This window comes from Heterodontus francisci, chromosome X, assembly GCF_036365525.1.
Source record: "Heterodontus francisci isolate sHetFra1 chromosome X, sHetFra1.hap1, whole genome shotgun sequence".
Classification (NCBI taxonomy): Eukaryota; Metazoa; Chordata; class Chondrichthyes; order Heterodontiformes; family Heterodontidae; genus Heterodontus; species Heterodontus francisci.
This window is the reverse complement of record NC_090421.1, coordinates 17,432,537-17,449,561: the sequence shown is the minus strand read 5'-3', so window position 1 is coordinate 17,449,561 and position 17,025 is coordinate 17,432,537. Positions and strand designations below refer to the sequence as shown.

The 17,025-nt window shown below is 45.5% G+C and overlaps 1 protein-coding gene across 10 annotated transcripts in view; it reads left to right on the top strand.

Annotated features, from left to right (window-relative positions):
* Window positions 1–8,217, top strand: part of LOC137358729 (natural resistance-associated macrophage protein 2-like) — a 260,788-nt gene extending 252,571 nt beyond the window's left edge. For 7 of the 10 annotated variants that reach the window (XM_068024995.1, XM_068024994.1, XM_068024991.1 and 4 more), the window contains 3 exons: window positions 2,015–2,088; window positions 3,317–3,470; window positions 7,242–8,216. In XM_068024995.1, the coding sequence (XP_067881096.1) occupies window positions 2,015–2,088; window positions 3,317–3,470; window positions 7,242–7,391 (378 nt within the window). In that variant the 3' untranslated portion in view covers window positions 7,392–8,216. Of the gene's footprint in view, window positions 1–2,014; window positions 2,089–3,316; window positions 3,471–7,241 lie in introns of those variants that run through there. The other 3 variants (XM_068024993.1, XM_068024998.1, XM_068025001.1) reach the window with 3 other exon arrangements.
* Window positions 8,218–17,025: the final 8,808 nt, after the last annotated feature.

The window sequence follows — 17,025 nt, the reverse complement described above, 5'->3', positions numbered from 1 at the left end:
GGTTGTGGTTGTTGGAGGCCAATCATCTCAACCCCAGGACATGGCTGCATAGGTTCCTCAGGGTAGTGTCCTAGGCCCAACCATCTTCAGCTGTTTCATCAATGACCTTCCCTCCCACATAAGGTCAGAAGTGGAGATGTTCGCTGACAATTACACTATGTTCAATACCATTTGCAACGCGTCAGATACTGAAGCAGCCTGTGTCCACATGCAGCAAGATCAGGACAACATGCAGGCTTGGGCTGATAAGTGGCAAGTAACATTCGCGCCACACAAGTTCCAGACAATGACCATCTCCAACAAGAGAGAATCTAACCATCTCCCCTTGACATTCAATGGCATTAATATCGCTGAATCTCTCACTATCAACATCCTGGGGGTTACCATTGACCAGAAACTGAACTGGACCAGCCACATAAATATTGTGACTACAAGAGCAGGTCAGAGGCGAGGAGTCCTGCGGTGAGTAACTCACCTCCTGACTCCCCAAAGCCTGTCCACCATCTACAAGGCACGAGTTAGGAGTGTGATGGAATACTCTGACCTTGCCTGGATGGGTGCTGCTCCAACACTCAGGAAGCTCAACACCACTGAAGACAAAGCAGCCCGCTTGATTGGCACCCCATCCACCACCTTAATCATTCCACCACTGGCGCACAGTGGCTGCAGTGTGTACCGTCTACAAGATGTACTGCAGCATCTCGGCAAGGCTCCTTCAACAGCACCTTCCAAACTTGCAATCTCTACCATCTAAAAGGACAAGGGCAGCAGACACATTTGAACACCACCACCTTCGAGTTCCCCTCCAAGCCACACACCATCCTGACTTGGAACTATAATGTCGTTCCTTCACTGTCACTGGGTCAAAATCTTGAAACTCCCTTCCTAACAGCACTGTGGATGTACCTACACCACATGGACTGCAACGGTTCAAGAAGGCAGCTCACCATCACCTTCTCAAGGGCATTAGGGGTGGGCAATACATGCTGGCCTTCCCAGCAATGCTCACATCCCAAGAACGAATAAAAAGTACTAAAACCAGGGATGAAATGAACGAGACTCAAATGAGAACCAAAGATTCGAAGAAATATTTACTCCCTCAGTATAGTAATTGTGTGGAACAGAATCCCAGCAAAAACAGTCAAGGCTGAGTCAACTAATTTCTTCCAAAAGGAGCCAAATACATTTCTGGTTGGGAATGGCATTGATGGCTGCAGGGACAGGCCCATATTGGGTTGATCAAATACCCAACAGGACACAAAGATACCTGTGCAGATGGGAGGAAGTGTTATCTGGAGAAGAAGTGGAGAAATGAAGATGGAATAATATTCTGCCGTTTCACTTGATTACTTTTGGGGATCAGGGAGTGTTTTTGTAGAACTTTCTCTCAGGAGATTGACTGAGTCTGTAGAGTCCACGACAGGGCAGAGTGTGATTGGGCTGGGGAAGGAGATTAAATGGTTGGGTAGAGTCCATGACAGGGTAGAGTGTACATGGATTATGTGAGGGGGTTAACTGGGTGGGTCGAGTCCATGATAAGGTAGTGTGTATATGGATTGTGCAAAGAAAAAGATTATGGACTGGATGGCCATTTCTTGTTCTTACATTCTACAGGATGATGCTTCTGATCTGTGATATAAATAATGAGCTCAGGCTGAATGCAACGTGACAAAATGTTGAAGCTGTTGTCAGACAACTTTCGGTCGGCAAGGTTCCAGACAGACACAATGTCTCACTGCTGCTGTCACTCAGACACGAGTGCAGGCCTAGTGATTCCACCTTTGACTCAGATGAATCTGTTGTAAATGTAGCAGTGAGTAACTGTGATTCAGGATTGGATCTTTGACACAAGCTGGGCTTCTCACACTAGTCAGGGCTGAGTGTACCTGGGCTGTGGAAGGAGATCAGTCTGGGTTTGTGTGTTCATTATGGTTGTATCTATAATTCTGGTTTATTCATAGTGGCACTGCTCTCCAGACTGAGCTCTAACAAATGACCTTTCAACTTTTTGCAGCTGCCATTTGCATTGATCCCGGTATTGACGTTTACAAGTATGAGCTCAGTAATGCACGACTTCGCCAATGGTCTGTAAGTAATCTGATTCCCATGCTCACGCTCACTCTATGTAGCCTCACACATAAAGAATGGCCTCAATGGTGAGGAACTAGGAGGATGATCATCTGGCACCGATGGACTGAATTACAGAGAGAAGAGGGGAGAATAGGGGAAACAAGCAACTGAGGGAGAAGTTACAAATTAGTTGTATCATAATTATATGTTGTCAGAGTGCAACAGCGAACAAACTGTACTAAGTACCTATGAATAGCAATGCAAACCCAGGGAGTGTGGTGATGCAGGGCAGGAAGCAATGGAATGGATGGGCAAGATTGGAGTTTCCTCCCTCCAGTCTTAAGTGCTGTAGTGTGGAAGGTAGGTGAACTGTTTCTGAGAGACGTGATCTGAAACTGTACAAATGCAAGTTTTCTGTTCAGTCCATATTCCCATTGACATGCTTGCAAAAGATGGGAATCTAATAGGGATAGAGGCCCTGGCTGTTAGTAGCTCCTGAGGATCTTATGATTAGCCATTTTCAAATTGATGAAAATAAAAGTGACTGCCATTTGATATTTGAGGTTATTTACTCCGCCGCAGAAGCTGCAGATTTTACGCAACATTTTTTGTGAGCGAGAGAAACCTCTCATTTCTAAATTGCATTTGTATGCGCAAAAAATAGAATGTGACGCATCACACATAATGCGCAGAAACCCAAGGCTGACTGCGGAATATATGGAGGTACACTGAGATACAATATACCCCAGATACGGCACAGCATTTTGCTTTGTTTAACAGGTTGGTTGTGTGGCACATTTTACATCACGCAAAGCATTTTTATCATCGAATCAATGCAAACTGTGTTAGGCCATTCAGGCATAACTCATCTGAAACCCCAGGTGAGCCCACCTCGAGGAAGCAGCAATTAGACTGCAGAGCCACTGTGGTGTAACACTAGCAAGCAAAATGGCTTCAATGTTTTTCAATGTTAACCAGAAGCTCATGATGCTGTCAGCTTGTTCCTAAGATCAACACTGAATGGGCATCCAGATGCCAATGGGTTGACCTTGGTCCAGGTTCAGAACTTTGTTGGCCCTGGTCAGCGGGTGACACATACATCACATCATGTCACCCCATACAAAACGAAGACATCACCTTATGTGAGGCAGCAGAAGAAATGGTGTGTTTGAGTCTGTGTCAAGAGAGCTGTACGATTCCATGACATAACACTAATACCCCCTTGGTTCTTTCTATTTTCCTCTAGAGTGTGGAAGATTATTGGTGGAATTATCATTCTGGCCATCTGCTGCATTAACATATATTTTGTGATCGAATACATTTCGAGTCTGCAGATTCTAGCGCTCTATATTGTGGCAGCAATTGTGGCGGTAGCCTACTTGTCTTTCATATTTTACTTGGTAAGTTCTACAACATTCCTTCCTTAACTATCCCAGTTCAAACATTAAAGCCACATTCTAACCAGAAAACAAGTCCAGTTTCTAAGAAAAGTCCAGTTTTCGTTCATCGTTAAAAATAAAAGCTTCAAACAAGACTGGAGATTTGAAGGGATTCCCTTTTCCCAAAGTAATTTGTGTCAATTGACAATTTGAAAAGAGGTGCTGTATGAAGGTCTGTTTGGAGATGGAGTGAATGTTTAGAAGGGAAAGTACAGCGGGGGGAAGGGTCAAATACGACATACAACATGATAGAAGTGTCCGACCAGGAAAGATGGGCAGTGATGAATGGAAAAGGTCTCACTGAGCTAGCTGGACGTGCCTGAGTCTCACTTGGTTTATCTCAAGGGGGCAGAGCAAAACTTATGGGTGGGGATGAGTCTTCGCCAGAATCTGTGGAAGGAGTGGCTGTGACCTTTTCTCCTTCCGTGTTTTTTTAAAGCTGGGTGGGACTGCACTCACCTGGTTCCATTCTTATCTATCTAACCGCAGCCAAAGAATCACCTGCAATGGCGTCTCTTTCCACTCCTGCACCGTTACCTCTGGTGTTCCCCAAGGATCTATCCTTGGCCCCCTCCTATTTCTCATCTATGTGCCGCCAATCAGCGACATCGTCCGAAAACAAGTTAGCTTTCACGTACGCTGATAACACCCAGCTCTACCTCACCACCACCTCTCTCGATTCCTCCACTGTTGCTAAATTATCAGACTGCTTATCCGACATCTAATACTGGTTGAGCAGAAATTTCCTCCAATTAAGTATTGGGAAGACAGCAGGCATTGTTTTCAGTCCCCGCTCCAAACTCCATTCCCTTGCCACCAAATGCATCCCTCTCCCTGGCAACTGTCTGAGGCTGAACCAGTCTGTTTGTAACCTTGGTGTCATATTTAACCCTGAGATGAGCTTCTGACCATATATCCATGCCATCACTAAGACCACCTATTTTCACCTCCATAACATCGCCTGACTTTGCCCTGCCTCAGCTCATCTGCTGCTGAAACCCTCATCCATGCCTTCGCTCCTCTAGACTTGACTATTCTAACACACTCTTGGCTGGTCTCCCACATTCTACTCTCTGTAAACTTGAGGTCATCCAAATCTCTGTTGCCTGCGTCTTAACTCACACCCAATCCAGTTCCCCTATCACCTCTGTGCTCACTGACCTACATTGGCTCCCGCTCAAGCAACACCTTCATTTTAAAATTCTCATCTTTGTTTTCAAATCCCTCCATGGCCTCGCCCCTCCCTATCTCTGTAATCTCCTCCAGCCCCACAACCCTCCAAGATATCTACGCTCCTCTGATTCTGGCCTCTTGAATATCCCCACTTTTAACTGCTCCACCATTTGTGGCCACGTCTTCAGCTGCCTGGCCCCTAACCTCTGAAATTCCCTCATCAAACCTCTCCAACTCTCTACAGCAAATACTGCGGATGCTAGAAATCTGAAATAAAAACAGAAAATGCTGGAAATATTCAGTAAGTCTGGCAGCATCTGTGGAGAATGCTGATGAAAGGACATTGACCTGAAACATTAACTGTTTCTTGCTCCACAGATGCTGCCAGACCTGCTGAGTATTTCCAGCATTTTCTGTTTTTATCTCTCCATCTCTCGACCTCACTGTCCTCCTTTAAGCTGCTCCTTAAAACCTGCCTCTTTGGCCTAAGCTTTTGGTCATCTGCCCTAATATCTCCTTACATGGCTTGGGGTCAAATTTTGCTTTATAACGCTCCTGTGAAGTGCCTTGGGATGTTTTATTACATCAAAGATGGTATATAAATACAAGGTGTTGTTGTAAAAGATTAAAAATATAACAGGGAGCAGTAATTACTGTTCCTCAAAAGGTTTCAGACTCTATGACTCACTCAGCTCGTTATCCATTTCAACACTTTGGTGGGATTTCTGACGAAGTGCTGCTGGGAGTCCAAGGGGATTCAAATATCAGAATATATAGATTTACTTAACCCATCCAACTCCTGGACATGAGTGCAAGTCAGAGAATCGGCCATGTAGTGTCATAGCCCAGTCTTCAAACCTTGCTCTTGTCAAATGCCACACAAAGCAAATGATGTGGTCTAGCCAGTACCCATCATATTGGGTCAATCATACCAGACACAGTTGCCTGGGAAGGATTGAAGGGAAGAGTCTCAGGAGGCTGCGACAGAATCAAAAGGCTGTGACAGAACTGCACCATCTCAATGACACCTCCAGACACGATCAACCATTTACAGGTCACTATCCCAATCACCTCAGCCTTCAACTTTTATTTCTTGGGGGTCCTTGAAGGCTGGGGTCACCTGCCCTACCAGCTAGTTCACTGCCCACAGATGAGGTCCCAGATGCATTATTCAGCAGGGCCAACATCTCCATCACATTCACCATTCACCAATAGCAGCAGTGTGAGAGGACAACACAAATCTACAGACCTGCTGGCTTTCCCAGTGTCCAGAGGATCATTGATGCTACTACCTGAGCCCTGTACACAATGCTGTGCCCTATACAATCTGTAAGGTTGTGTATTCCAGCAGTGTCCAGTTGGTGACTAGCAGTATCGAAACATGCTTCCACAGAAGCTCTTACAATGCCTTCATTTTAAGATTAATGTGGAAGAAAGAGTCAAAGGATGGTTCCTGGGAGACTATGACCCCCCCACCCCCCCCCCCCCCCCCTTATGGGTTGTGACATTGGTTTCCTATATATAGAAGCAGACCGCAGGTACAATGAGACTCATACTGTGACCAGAATTATTAGCGACCATGCCATTGGGATTTCTCAGTTGATCAGTGGCAATCCCAACCATTCATAGGGTCTCAAGATTAGCTGTTATTTGTTGCACATAACCTCACCCTGTAAACAGGTCGGTCTCACATGATGGTTGAAGAAAAGAATGCTGAAATCATGGTTCAACAGAAGAGCAAACGTGAGAATGCAGAATTACCTGCAGATCCATCCAGCTAGCACTAATTCAAGATGCCATCCAATGGGTGTCAGAGTACAGTTTAATAAATCCACACTTGCAAATTAACATTCCCAAAGGCACCTTCTCCAACACTTTCCTGCACAGTTGCCTTGTCAGTGAGACTTGCTTTAGACTGTCTGCAAGTCTCTGTTTTAATGCAGAATTCCAAAGTTAACCGGATGCCTTGGTCTCCCTGTGCTATTGCAATGGTTTAACAGGAATTATCAGGAGTGGGCTTTTATTATTAATACATGGCTGCATTGACTCAGCTCCAGTGTAAGGGTGTTATTGCACACATATTATCTCAGGTAAAATGATGGGTATGCTCAAAGGCTTTGAGCAACATTCTTTTAAGCCTTCAATACCACAAAGCTTGTAATCTCAACACTATAGAAATGTAAAATGATATAGATTCTGTGTAATTCTAAGCACAGAAACAGTCCAATGGCCCAGCTGATCTATGTCAAAGTTTATCCTCCACTCTAATCCCCCAATTCGCTTCAATCACATACATGTATCTCCAGATTGCAAGGAACATAGGCTCACCATATAGCAACTTTGTGCTGCTGTATTTTAAATTTCAAGACAGTGTTTATTTTGTATTTCATTAATTTAACAAGGCAACTGTCACTCTATCCTGACTGTGTATAAAAATAGAACTGCTCCTTATATACCCAGGTCTGTAATGTTGCCAACTGGAGCTGCTCCTTTTGTACACAGGATATTGTGGGCACTTTATTTTGTGACCAGCTTCCTTTTGTTTAACTGTGTTTGCAGATATGGTTTTGTTTGGTTATCATGGGTGCCCAGTTCTTGGATTGTGGACGCACGGTTAGTACTAACAGGTCGATGATTTTGGAACATCAAAACCAGACATTTCGTCGAGTGGGATCGATGCGTTCAACAGGCATGAGCACCCCCCACTGAAGATTGTATCTGAGAGTAATGAGGAGTGTTTATTTTCCTGACTGAACCTTTCTCAAATGGGACTAAGTCAAAGCATTTACTGTATATAAATGATTGCCATAAATCACCTGATGATAAGTAGTACTGTTACTTGATTCAGAAGGCTACGATGAAAAGATTGATTTTAACTGTAGGTTTTTCCAGTTGGCCTTGTAAAGGGTGAAATCTCTGCCCACCTGTCACAAGGCCAGAGAAGCCAGTGGGCACTGCTGGAGACACGGAATTCCTATGCTGTTTCCCTGCGCTTACAGTGTCTTAGTGGAGGCAAACCAACCTCCAGATGGGCCCTATGAAACATGTAACAGGAGCAGCCTCAACCCTGAAGAACAAGTGAAAATTATTTTTAACTATTTATTGGATTGACATCCGTGCACAGCAGGCTGAAGGCATCATGTGGTTTTGGGGGTTTCTGGGCACCCCACTTGTAGTGTACAGTCACTGAATTGTTTGGCTGCAAAGGGCTGGTGGGCACTCAAGATGTGTTCACATATTCACACAGCAAATCAGGTCCACTCCCCCATGACCATGCAAGTATCAGTGAGGTCAACACTGAAGGCACCAATGGGCGTGATCCCATCTCAATGTAATTCAGAGTGACTTTATACTCTAGCTCCCAGTTCAAAATCACAATTTGATCTAGAACCATGTGACTGAAGCAAATACTCAACCAATTTTTACCAGAAAAAACAATATTGGAGGTGCAAGGTGATGGGAGATAGTGGGAGGAGAGGGAAGACAGGAGGGGGAGAGGGAAGACAAGAGGGGAGACAGGAAGAGAGGGGAGACAGGAGGAGGAGAGGGAAGACAAGAGGGGGACAGGGGAGACAGGAAGAGAGGGGAGACAGGAGAGGAGAGGGGAGACAGGAAGAGAGGGGAGACAGGAAGAGAGGGGAGACAGTACAGGAGGTGAGGGGAGACAGGAGGAGGAGAGGGGAGACAGGAAGAGAGGGGAGACAGGAAGAGAGGGGAGACAGTACAGGAGGTGAGGGGAGACAGGAGGAGGAGAGGGGACACAGTGCAGGAGGCGAGGGGAGACAGGAAGAGAGGGGGGACAGGAAGAGAGGGGAGACAGTGCAGGAGGTGAGGGGAGACAGGAGGAGAGGGGAGACAGGAGGAGGAGAGGGGAGACAGTGCAGGAGGTGAGGGGAGACAGTGCAGGAGGCGAGGGGAGACAGGAGGAGGAGAGGGGACAGTGCAGGAGGTGAGGGGAGACAGGAGGAGGAGAGGGGACACAGTGCAGGAGGTGAGGGGAGACAGGAGGAGAGGGGACACAGTGCAGGAGGCGAGGGGAGACAGGAGAAGGAGATGGGGAAAGAATGGAAGTGAGGGATGACAGTGGACGAGGGAAGGGGAAGACAAGATGAGGGGAGGGGGAGATATTCTGGATTTCTACTGCAGGTGATGGCTGCAAGTGTAAGTGGGAAATAACACTGATTGGGACTCAAAGATCACAGGTTGGAGCAGAGACTCGTAAGTAAGTGAACAGGGAATTGAGACTGCAAAGTAGGAGTTCGCCCTATCACTCACATTCTAGTCTCATGAGGAGCCAGGTTATCCACAGAACCTAGCAATTTCTGACCTGTGGTGGAAAGTTACCTGCAAGTGACCTCAAACTCACAACAATGAAATCTTTCTCATGCCTGCTATCATGGTGGCCTGTCTAAATGAGATTGCCAATTTAGTGCCAATTATGGTCAGACTTTGGGCATCTATGTGCAGTGGATTTAGGCCTGCTGAAAATGGAATTGATGCTGGCACCAGACGCATTTCACTGCAGAGCTAAACTTTTACCACATCACTGGACCCTGCCAATCAGGAGCAGTATGCCAGAACACCCATCTGCAGAGTCTATGAGAGCTATACACACGATGCTACTCCTTCCTAAGGTGCTTCCCTGCTCCAGGATTGAAAACAGCACCGTCTCATTTACATTACAGCACTGAGTCTCCATCAAGAGCATTGCTGTCCGACAAAGGTCGCAGAAAGTAGTCAGAGCAGCCTTCAAATTGTGCGGAATCCCTGAGCGACGCAGAGCTTGGGCTTTGCTTCTCTAATCTATCCCGGCCGCCCCATGTGGCAGTAGGATTCCACTGCTGACATTTCCTTGGCAGTGGAGGCCCTGTTGGTGCTGGGCCTGTGTTCAGTCAATTGACCCTCATCTGTTCCTCTCACGTGGTTCCCAAATTCATCTTCAGCTACAGACCTCAGCTGTAGGGATGTTTCACTGTGCAATGAATGATACATTCATATATTGTCCTTATGGGTTGTCATATGGTATAATATGGTATAATTCTATCAATGTTTGCATTTGTATTTTGAAATTATCCTTAATTATATCAAGATGTAGATTTTCAAAGAAATAAATGAAGTAATTCATTTTGGTAGGAGGAATGTGGAGAGACAATATAAAATAAAAGATGCAATTCTAAAGGGGGTACAGGAACAGAGGGACCTGGGTGTACATATGCATAAATCATTGAAGGTGGCAGGACAGGTTGAGAGAGTGGTTAAAAAGCATACAGTATCCTGGGCTTTATTAATAGGGGGACACAGTACAAGAGCAAGGAATTATGTTAAACTTGTACAGAACACTGGTTCAGCCTCAACTGGAGTATTGCATCCAGTTCTGGATGCTGCACTTCAGGAAAGCATGAGAGAGAGTACAGATAAGATTCACAAAAATGTTTCCAGGGATGAAGAACTTCTGTTATGTAGATAGATTGGAGAAGTTGGGACTGTTTTCTTCAGAGAAGAGAAGGTTGAGGAGATTTGTTCAAGGTATTCAAAATCATGAGGGGTCTGGACAGAGTAGATAGAGAGAAACTGTTCCCATTGGTGGAAAGATCGAAAATAAGACAGCACAGATTTAAGGTAACTGGCAAAAGAAACAATGGTGACATGAGGAAAAACCTTTGCACGCACTGAGTGGTTAGGATCTGGAATGCACTGCCTGAGAGGGAGGTGGAGGCAGATTCAGTCGAAGCATTCAAGAGGGAATTGGATTATTATCTGAAAAGAAAAAATGTGCAAGGCTATGGGGAGAAGGCAGGGGAGGAGGGAGTGTCACTAGATAAACTGCTCCTTTGAAGGCCCAACACAGACACGACATAGAAACATAGAAAATAGGAGCAGGAGTAGGCCATTTGGCCCTTCGAGCCTGCTCCATCATTCATTATGATCATGGCTGATCATCCAACTCAGTAACCTGTTCCCGCTTTCGCCCCATATCCTTTGATCCCTTTAAACCCAAGAGCTATATCTAACTCCTTCTTGAAAACATACAATGTTTTGGCCTCAACTGCTTTCTGTGATAGCGAATTCCACAGGCTCACCACTCTCTGGGTGAAGAAATTTCTCCTCATCTCAGTCCTGAAAGGTTTACCCCGTATCCTTAGACTATGACCCCCCGTTCTGGACTCCCCCACCATCGGGAACATCCTTCCTGCATCTACCCTGTCAAGTCCTGTTAGAATTTTATCGGTTTCTATGAAACCCTCCCTCACTCTTCTGAACTCCAGCGAATATAATCCTAACCGACTCAATCTCTCCTCATACGTCAGTCCCGCCATCCCAGGAATCAGTCTGGTAAACCTTCGCTGCACTCCCTCTATAGCAAGAACATACTTCCTTAGATAAGGAGACCAAAACTGCACACAATATTCCAGGTGTGGCCTTACCAAGGCCCTGTATAATTGCAGCAAGAGATCCCTGCTCCTGTACTCGAATCCTCTCGCTATGAAGGCCAACAAACCATTTGCCTTTTTTACCACCTGTTGCACCTGCATGCTTACCTTCAGTGACTGCTGTACGAGAACACCCAGGTCTCGCTGCATAGTCCCTTCTCTCAGTTTATAGCCGTTCAGATAATAATCTGCCTTCCTGTTTTAACTACCAAAGTGGATAACCTCACATTTATCCACATTATACTGCATCTGCCATGCATTCGCCCACTCACTCAACTTGTCCAAATCACCCTGATGCCCCTCTGCATCCTCCTCACAACTTACCCTCCCACCCAGTTTTGTGTCATCTGCAAATTTGGAGATATTACATTTAGTTCCCTCATCTAAATCATTAATATATACTGTGAATAGCTGGGGTCCTAGCACCGATCCCTGCGGTACCCCACTAGTCACTGCCTGCCATTTGGAAAAAGACCCATTTATCCCTACTCTTTGTTTCCTGTCTGCCAACTAATTTTCTTTCCATCGCAATACACTACCCCCAATCCCATGTGCTTTAATTTTACACGCTAATCTCTTATGTGGGACTTTGTCGAAAGCCTTCTGAAAGTCCAAACAAACCACATCCACTGGCTCCCCCTCATCAATTCTACTAGTTACATCCTCAAAGAATTCTAGTAGATTTGTCAAGCATGATTTCCCTTTTGTAAATCCATGCTGACTCTGCCCGATTCTACCACTGTTCTCCAAGTGCTCTGCTATAAAATCTTTGATAATGGACTCTAGAATTTTCCCCACTACCGACGTCAGACTAACTGGTCTATAATTCCCTGCTTTCTCTCTACCTCCCTTTTTAAAGAGTGGGGTTACATTAGCTACCCTCCAATCTGTAGGAACTGTTCCAGAGTCTATAGAATCTTGGAAGATGACCACCAATGCATCCACTATTTCTCGGGCCACTTCTTTAAATACTCTGGGATGCAGACCATCAGGCCCTGGGGATTTATTGGCCTTCAATCCCATCGACAGGCCGAATGGCCTCCTCCTGTGCTGTAACAATTCTGTGATTCTGTGATATTAACAGAAGCAGACATGTGCATTTTTCTTCCCCTGCCCCACTCCCAATTTTGCTCCTTGCTCTCCCGAATATGCTGACTCCTGCTGGAGTCCGGGTTCCACAGGCCCTAGAATGACTCCAGTACTTTACCCCAACTTCCTACTCCTCCACAATCTCTGACTCCTGCAGTCCCCCGCACCCTCCCCCTCCCAACCCTGCGACATCTGACTCCCCATGGCTAACAAATCACTGCCCATTGGCATCAAGTTCACTGTGGCCCTCAAACTTCTCTGCCTCTGCCTCTTTCGAGACTGTCACAGGGAATATCAGCAGCATCAATCAATCTGCAATCCATGCTTGTTTTAAGCAGGTGAATGATGTCTTAACATTTTCATTACATTCTCTAGGGCCGTTATAAAGCAGCAGGGTAGGGTGGGGTGGGGGGGGGGGGGGGGTTTGCACAGATTGCAGGATACCTCTAAATCCAGGGCTAGATTTCCCTGTAGCTCTGAAGCACGTTTTGTGACTATGAGGATGTATGGTTCTCTTTTCTTGACTCTAGTGTGTCTATGCGGTGCTTTTCCAGTGGCTGGAATATGGGAGGAAGTTTCTGGGAACTTGGGCCAAAGGCCCAACTGAAGGCTGCAAGAACTCAGTGCTTGCTGGAGCAGTCTGGCATCAGGGCAGGCATTGATTGAAGGGGTCACAAAGCTACAGATGTGTTTTCGTCCTGGGAGATAGCAACATCCTGCACGACTGACCCTGCTGCTGGGCTGCAGCTCAACACATGTCCACTCACCTGCAGGAAAGCAGATTCTAGGAGAACATTAAGCTAACTGCAGCCCTTATCCAGTCAGTCTCCAGTCTGTGCATGGCAGAAGAGATGGTTGAGCCCAGAACCTGCAGGGCCCCAGTATGAACAGCACTGAGAAATGATATTACTGGTGCTACAGGCTTTGTAGTGAGGACCCATTGAGGTAACCACACACTCAATGGATGGGTGTGCAGTTTCAATGCTAGACACCAGACCCCCACATAAGGTGATAATGGACTCCCATAATACTACCTGAGATGCGTTTGAAGTTCCCTGGCAGTCAGTCTAACCTCCAGCAATCGCTGGTGCACAGGACGCATCATTTTTAAGATGTTGTGCCTCGGTCGTCTCCATCTCTGTCCTCTCCAGCAGAAGTAGGCTGCAAGCTGGCTTTCCGGTTAGCTCATTGCATTGCCTTCTTTCCCACCTCCTTCTGTTTGGTGAATCCCTCAATGCAGTCCATTCAATCTCACTAAGTCATGTGCAATTCTTACTTCTGAGCTGATGGTTGCCAGGCAAGACCATCATTATAAAGGCCTTCCCGCCGCCTGGCACTAGTTTCCAAGTCCACCAATGGGCTTAGAGGAACTGAAGAGAGAGACCAGGGTTAGTTTGGATGTAATTTCAATGGCAGGCACATGTCAGATTACTGCCAGTGTTAGACAGGGGTGGCATGTCCAGGAAGCAAGCGAGGGCATAAATGAAAGATTGAAACAGGAAGAGAAGAGGATGAGATGATGCCAACAAACCTTACTGTGTGACCAGGCCTCCAGCTTCACCATTTCTGATGCTGACGGTCTCAATTGGTCCCAAAATGTGGGCCAATGGTGGCCTTTTCCAGAGAGGTGAGTTTCTGTAGAATAACAGGACCTAACCATATGCTGGTTGTCTCACTCCTGCTTTCACAGAATCATAGAATAATACAACACATAAGGAAGCCATTTGGCCTGTGCTGGCTCATTGGTAGAGCTATCCAATTGATCCCACACACCTGCTCTTTCCCCAAAGCCCTGGACATTTATCCCCTTCTAATATTTATCCAATTTCCTTTTGAAACTTACCAGTGAATCTGTTTCCACCATCCTTTCAGTCATTGCATTCCAGATCATAACAACTTGCAACTGTTTGTTCTCATGTCGCCTCTGGTTCTTTTGTCAATCACCTTCAATCTGTCATAGAGTCATTATGGCACAGAAAGAGGCCATTCGGCCCATCGAGCTCATGCCGGTTGTGCTCTGGTTACCAACCCTTCTGCCACTGGAAACGGTTTCTCCTTCTTTATTCTATCAAAACTGTTCATGATTTTTAACACCTCTATTAAATTTTCTCTTAATCTTCTCTGCTCTTCAGAAAACAACTCCAGTTTCTCCAGTCTATCCACATAACTGAAGTCCCGCCTTGTTTCCATAACAAAACTCTATCAATCACAGGGTGCCATGTCCAGGAAGCAAGTGAGGGTTTAAGTGAAACATTGAATCAATAACAACAATAACAATACTAACAACTAACATTTATATAGCATCTTTAACATAGCAAAACCTCCAAGGTGCTTCACAGGAGTATGATGAAAAAAAATCTGACACTGAGCTGCATAAGGAGATATGAAGACAGGTGACCAAAAGCTCCAAAAGCTTGGTCAGTGAGGTATATTTTAAGGAAGGGAAAGCTTGTTATGCTAGAAGAAGGGAACAGGTAAATATGTGTCCCAGGCAATGGCTTGCAACATTCACCATGTATTGGGGAGCTTACCATAGTGTGTACAATAATATGAGGAAGCATCAAGTATGACAGAGAGGGGGAAATAGTTGTGAGAGGAGTAGCAGCTTTTGATGGTGTAAGGGCAATCAGAAAAAGGATAAAGGATATCTTGAATCTTTCCCTTCTGGCAAACCTTCAAGGACATGTTACAGGAACTCTCCATCATCACAGCTGAATTGCTGAAGTGAGAGACAGTGTCTTGCCTGATGGCCTAAACTTTGCACAGTGGAGCTCCACAGCAGCTGAAGGCACCTAACTATGTGCCCAAGAACAGACTGAAGAACATTACTATCTTTGAATAAAATCTGCCTTCCAGATGACATCAGTCCCTTTCTGATCTGCCAGTGGTAAATTGTGACAATGCAAAGCATGCCTGAAACCCAAAAATATGGTTTATTTTGTACCAAATAGATGAACACAGATTTTCACAGAGAGATCCATCAACATTCCATCGCTCCACATTCATTGAAAATAGCAGAAACACTCCCCTACTGACTCATCAGGCAAAACCCCTCTTTCAGTCTAACTATACCCACGACACCTGGCACTATCTTTTTAATCACAAGTTAGCATGCCCAGTCTGATGTCTCTGAGAGAGAGAAAGAGAGAGAGTGAGAGAAGGCCAGACTCTTAGGAATGTAGAGTGGAGAGGGTGGAATTTGACTCACTGAGCCATCAATCAAAGTTACCATTGAGAATTAACTTCTTCCTCTTTGATGTGGGAGCCCGATACACCCAAACATCTGTTTAGAAAAACCCCCTAATTGGATGCATTGAATGATCAAATACATGGCATCATAAAGAAACAATTTCATCACAATGACATGAAATGTTTAAAACTAAACCCAACGATTCTGACTGTTAATTAATTAAAAATCCCATTATCAAGGCCACATGTCCAATTTCAAACATGCTGGTTAATTTGAGTCAAAAAAAGCTGTAATACCCTGGGAGCAAAACCCCGAGAAGAGGAATCTAACATTACAGAAAAATTAGAACAAAAATGTTTCAAATATTCCATATGGCTCATACAGGTTAAACAGAAAACACCCAGATTTGTTGGTTCAACATATTCAGCATTATGGATTCAACAAATTCCTAAAACTTGGACGAGCTGCTCCATGACGACTGCCAGATTACTATACCCCTAGTGGGAGTCTGAGTGGAAAATCTACCAAATTTCCATCCTTCCGGTTCATCTGCAATGAGTGAAAATGTGACAATGCCGTGAAGTTCAGAAACCAGAGATGAAGTAAAATTCACTGAGAATGCTGATCTATGTACGGTTCACTCAAAAATTACAATCATTATATTCAGGCACCATCTAGTGGCAGCAGGGGAAATGTGCATTTACAGTGAGGAAAAATCATGCAGCTGCCAGGGCATTGTGGTAAAAGAATAATATCAGTCTTGGGTTGCCTGGCAACAACAACCTCACAAACTTTTTAAACCCCTTCATTAAAACCTAAAAGTTCTCACCTCACGTCTTCGAAAGGTGCTGACTCTCATTGGGGTATGGTTGGTTTCTCTCTCTCTCTCTCTCTCCTGAAGGTGCTGACTCTCATTGGGGTACAGTTGGTTTCTCTCTCTCTCTCCTGAAGGAGCTGACTCTCATTGGGGTACAGTTGGTTTCTCTCTCTCTCTCCTGAAGGTGCTGACTCTCATTGGGGTATGGTTGGTTTCTCTCTCTCTCTCTCTCTCCTGAAGGTGTTGACTCTCACTGGGGTACAGTTGGTTTCTCTCTCTCTCTCTCCTGAAGGAGCTGACTCTCATTGGGGTACAGTTGGTTTCTCTCTCTCTCTCCTGAAGGTGCTGACTCTCACTGGGGTACGGTTGGATTCTCTCTCTCTCGCTCCTGAAGGTGCTGACTCTCACTGGGGGACAGTTGGTTTCTCTCTCTCTCTCCTGAAGGTGCTGACTCTCACTGGGGTACAGTTGGTTTCTCTCTCTCTCCTGAAGGTGCTGACTCTCACTGGGATACGGTTGGATTCTCTCTCTCTCTCTCCTGAAGGTGCTGACTCTCACTGGGGTACAGTTGGTTTCTCTCTCTCTCCTGAAGGTGCTGACTCTCACTGGGGTACAGTTGGTTTCTCTCTCTCTCTCCTGAAGGTGCTGACTCTCACTGGGGTACAGTTGGTTTCTCTCTCTCTCCTGGTTGCTGACTTTCACTGGGATACGGTTGGATTCTCTCTCTCTCTCTCATGAAGGTGCTGATTCTCACTGGGGTACGTCTGGTTTGTCTCTCTCTCTCCGGAAGTTGCTGACTCTCACTGGGGTACAGTT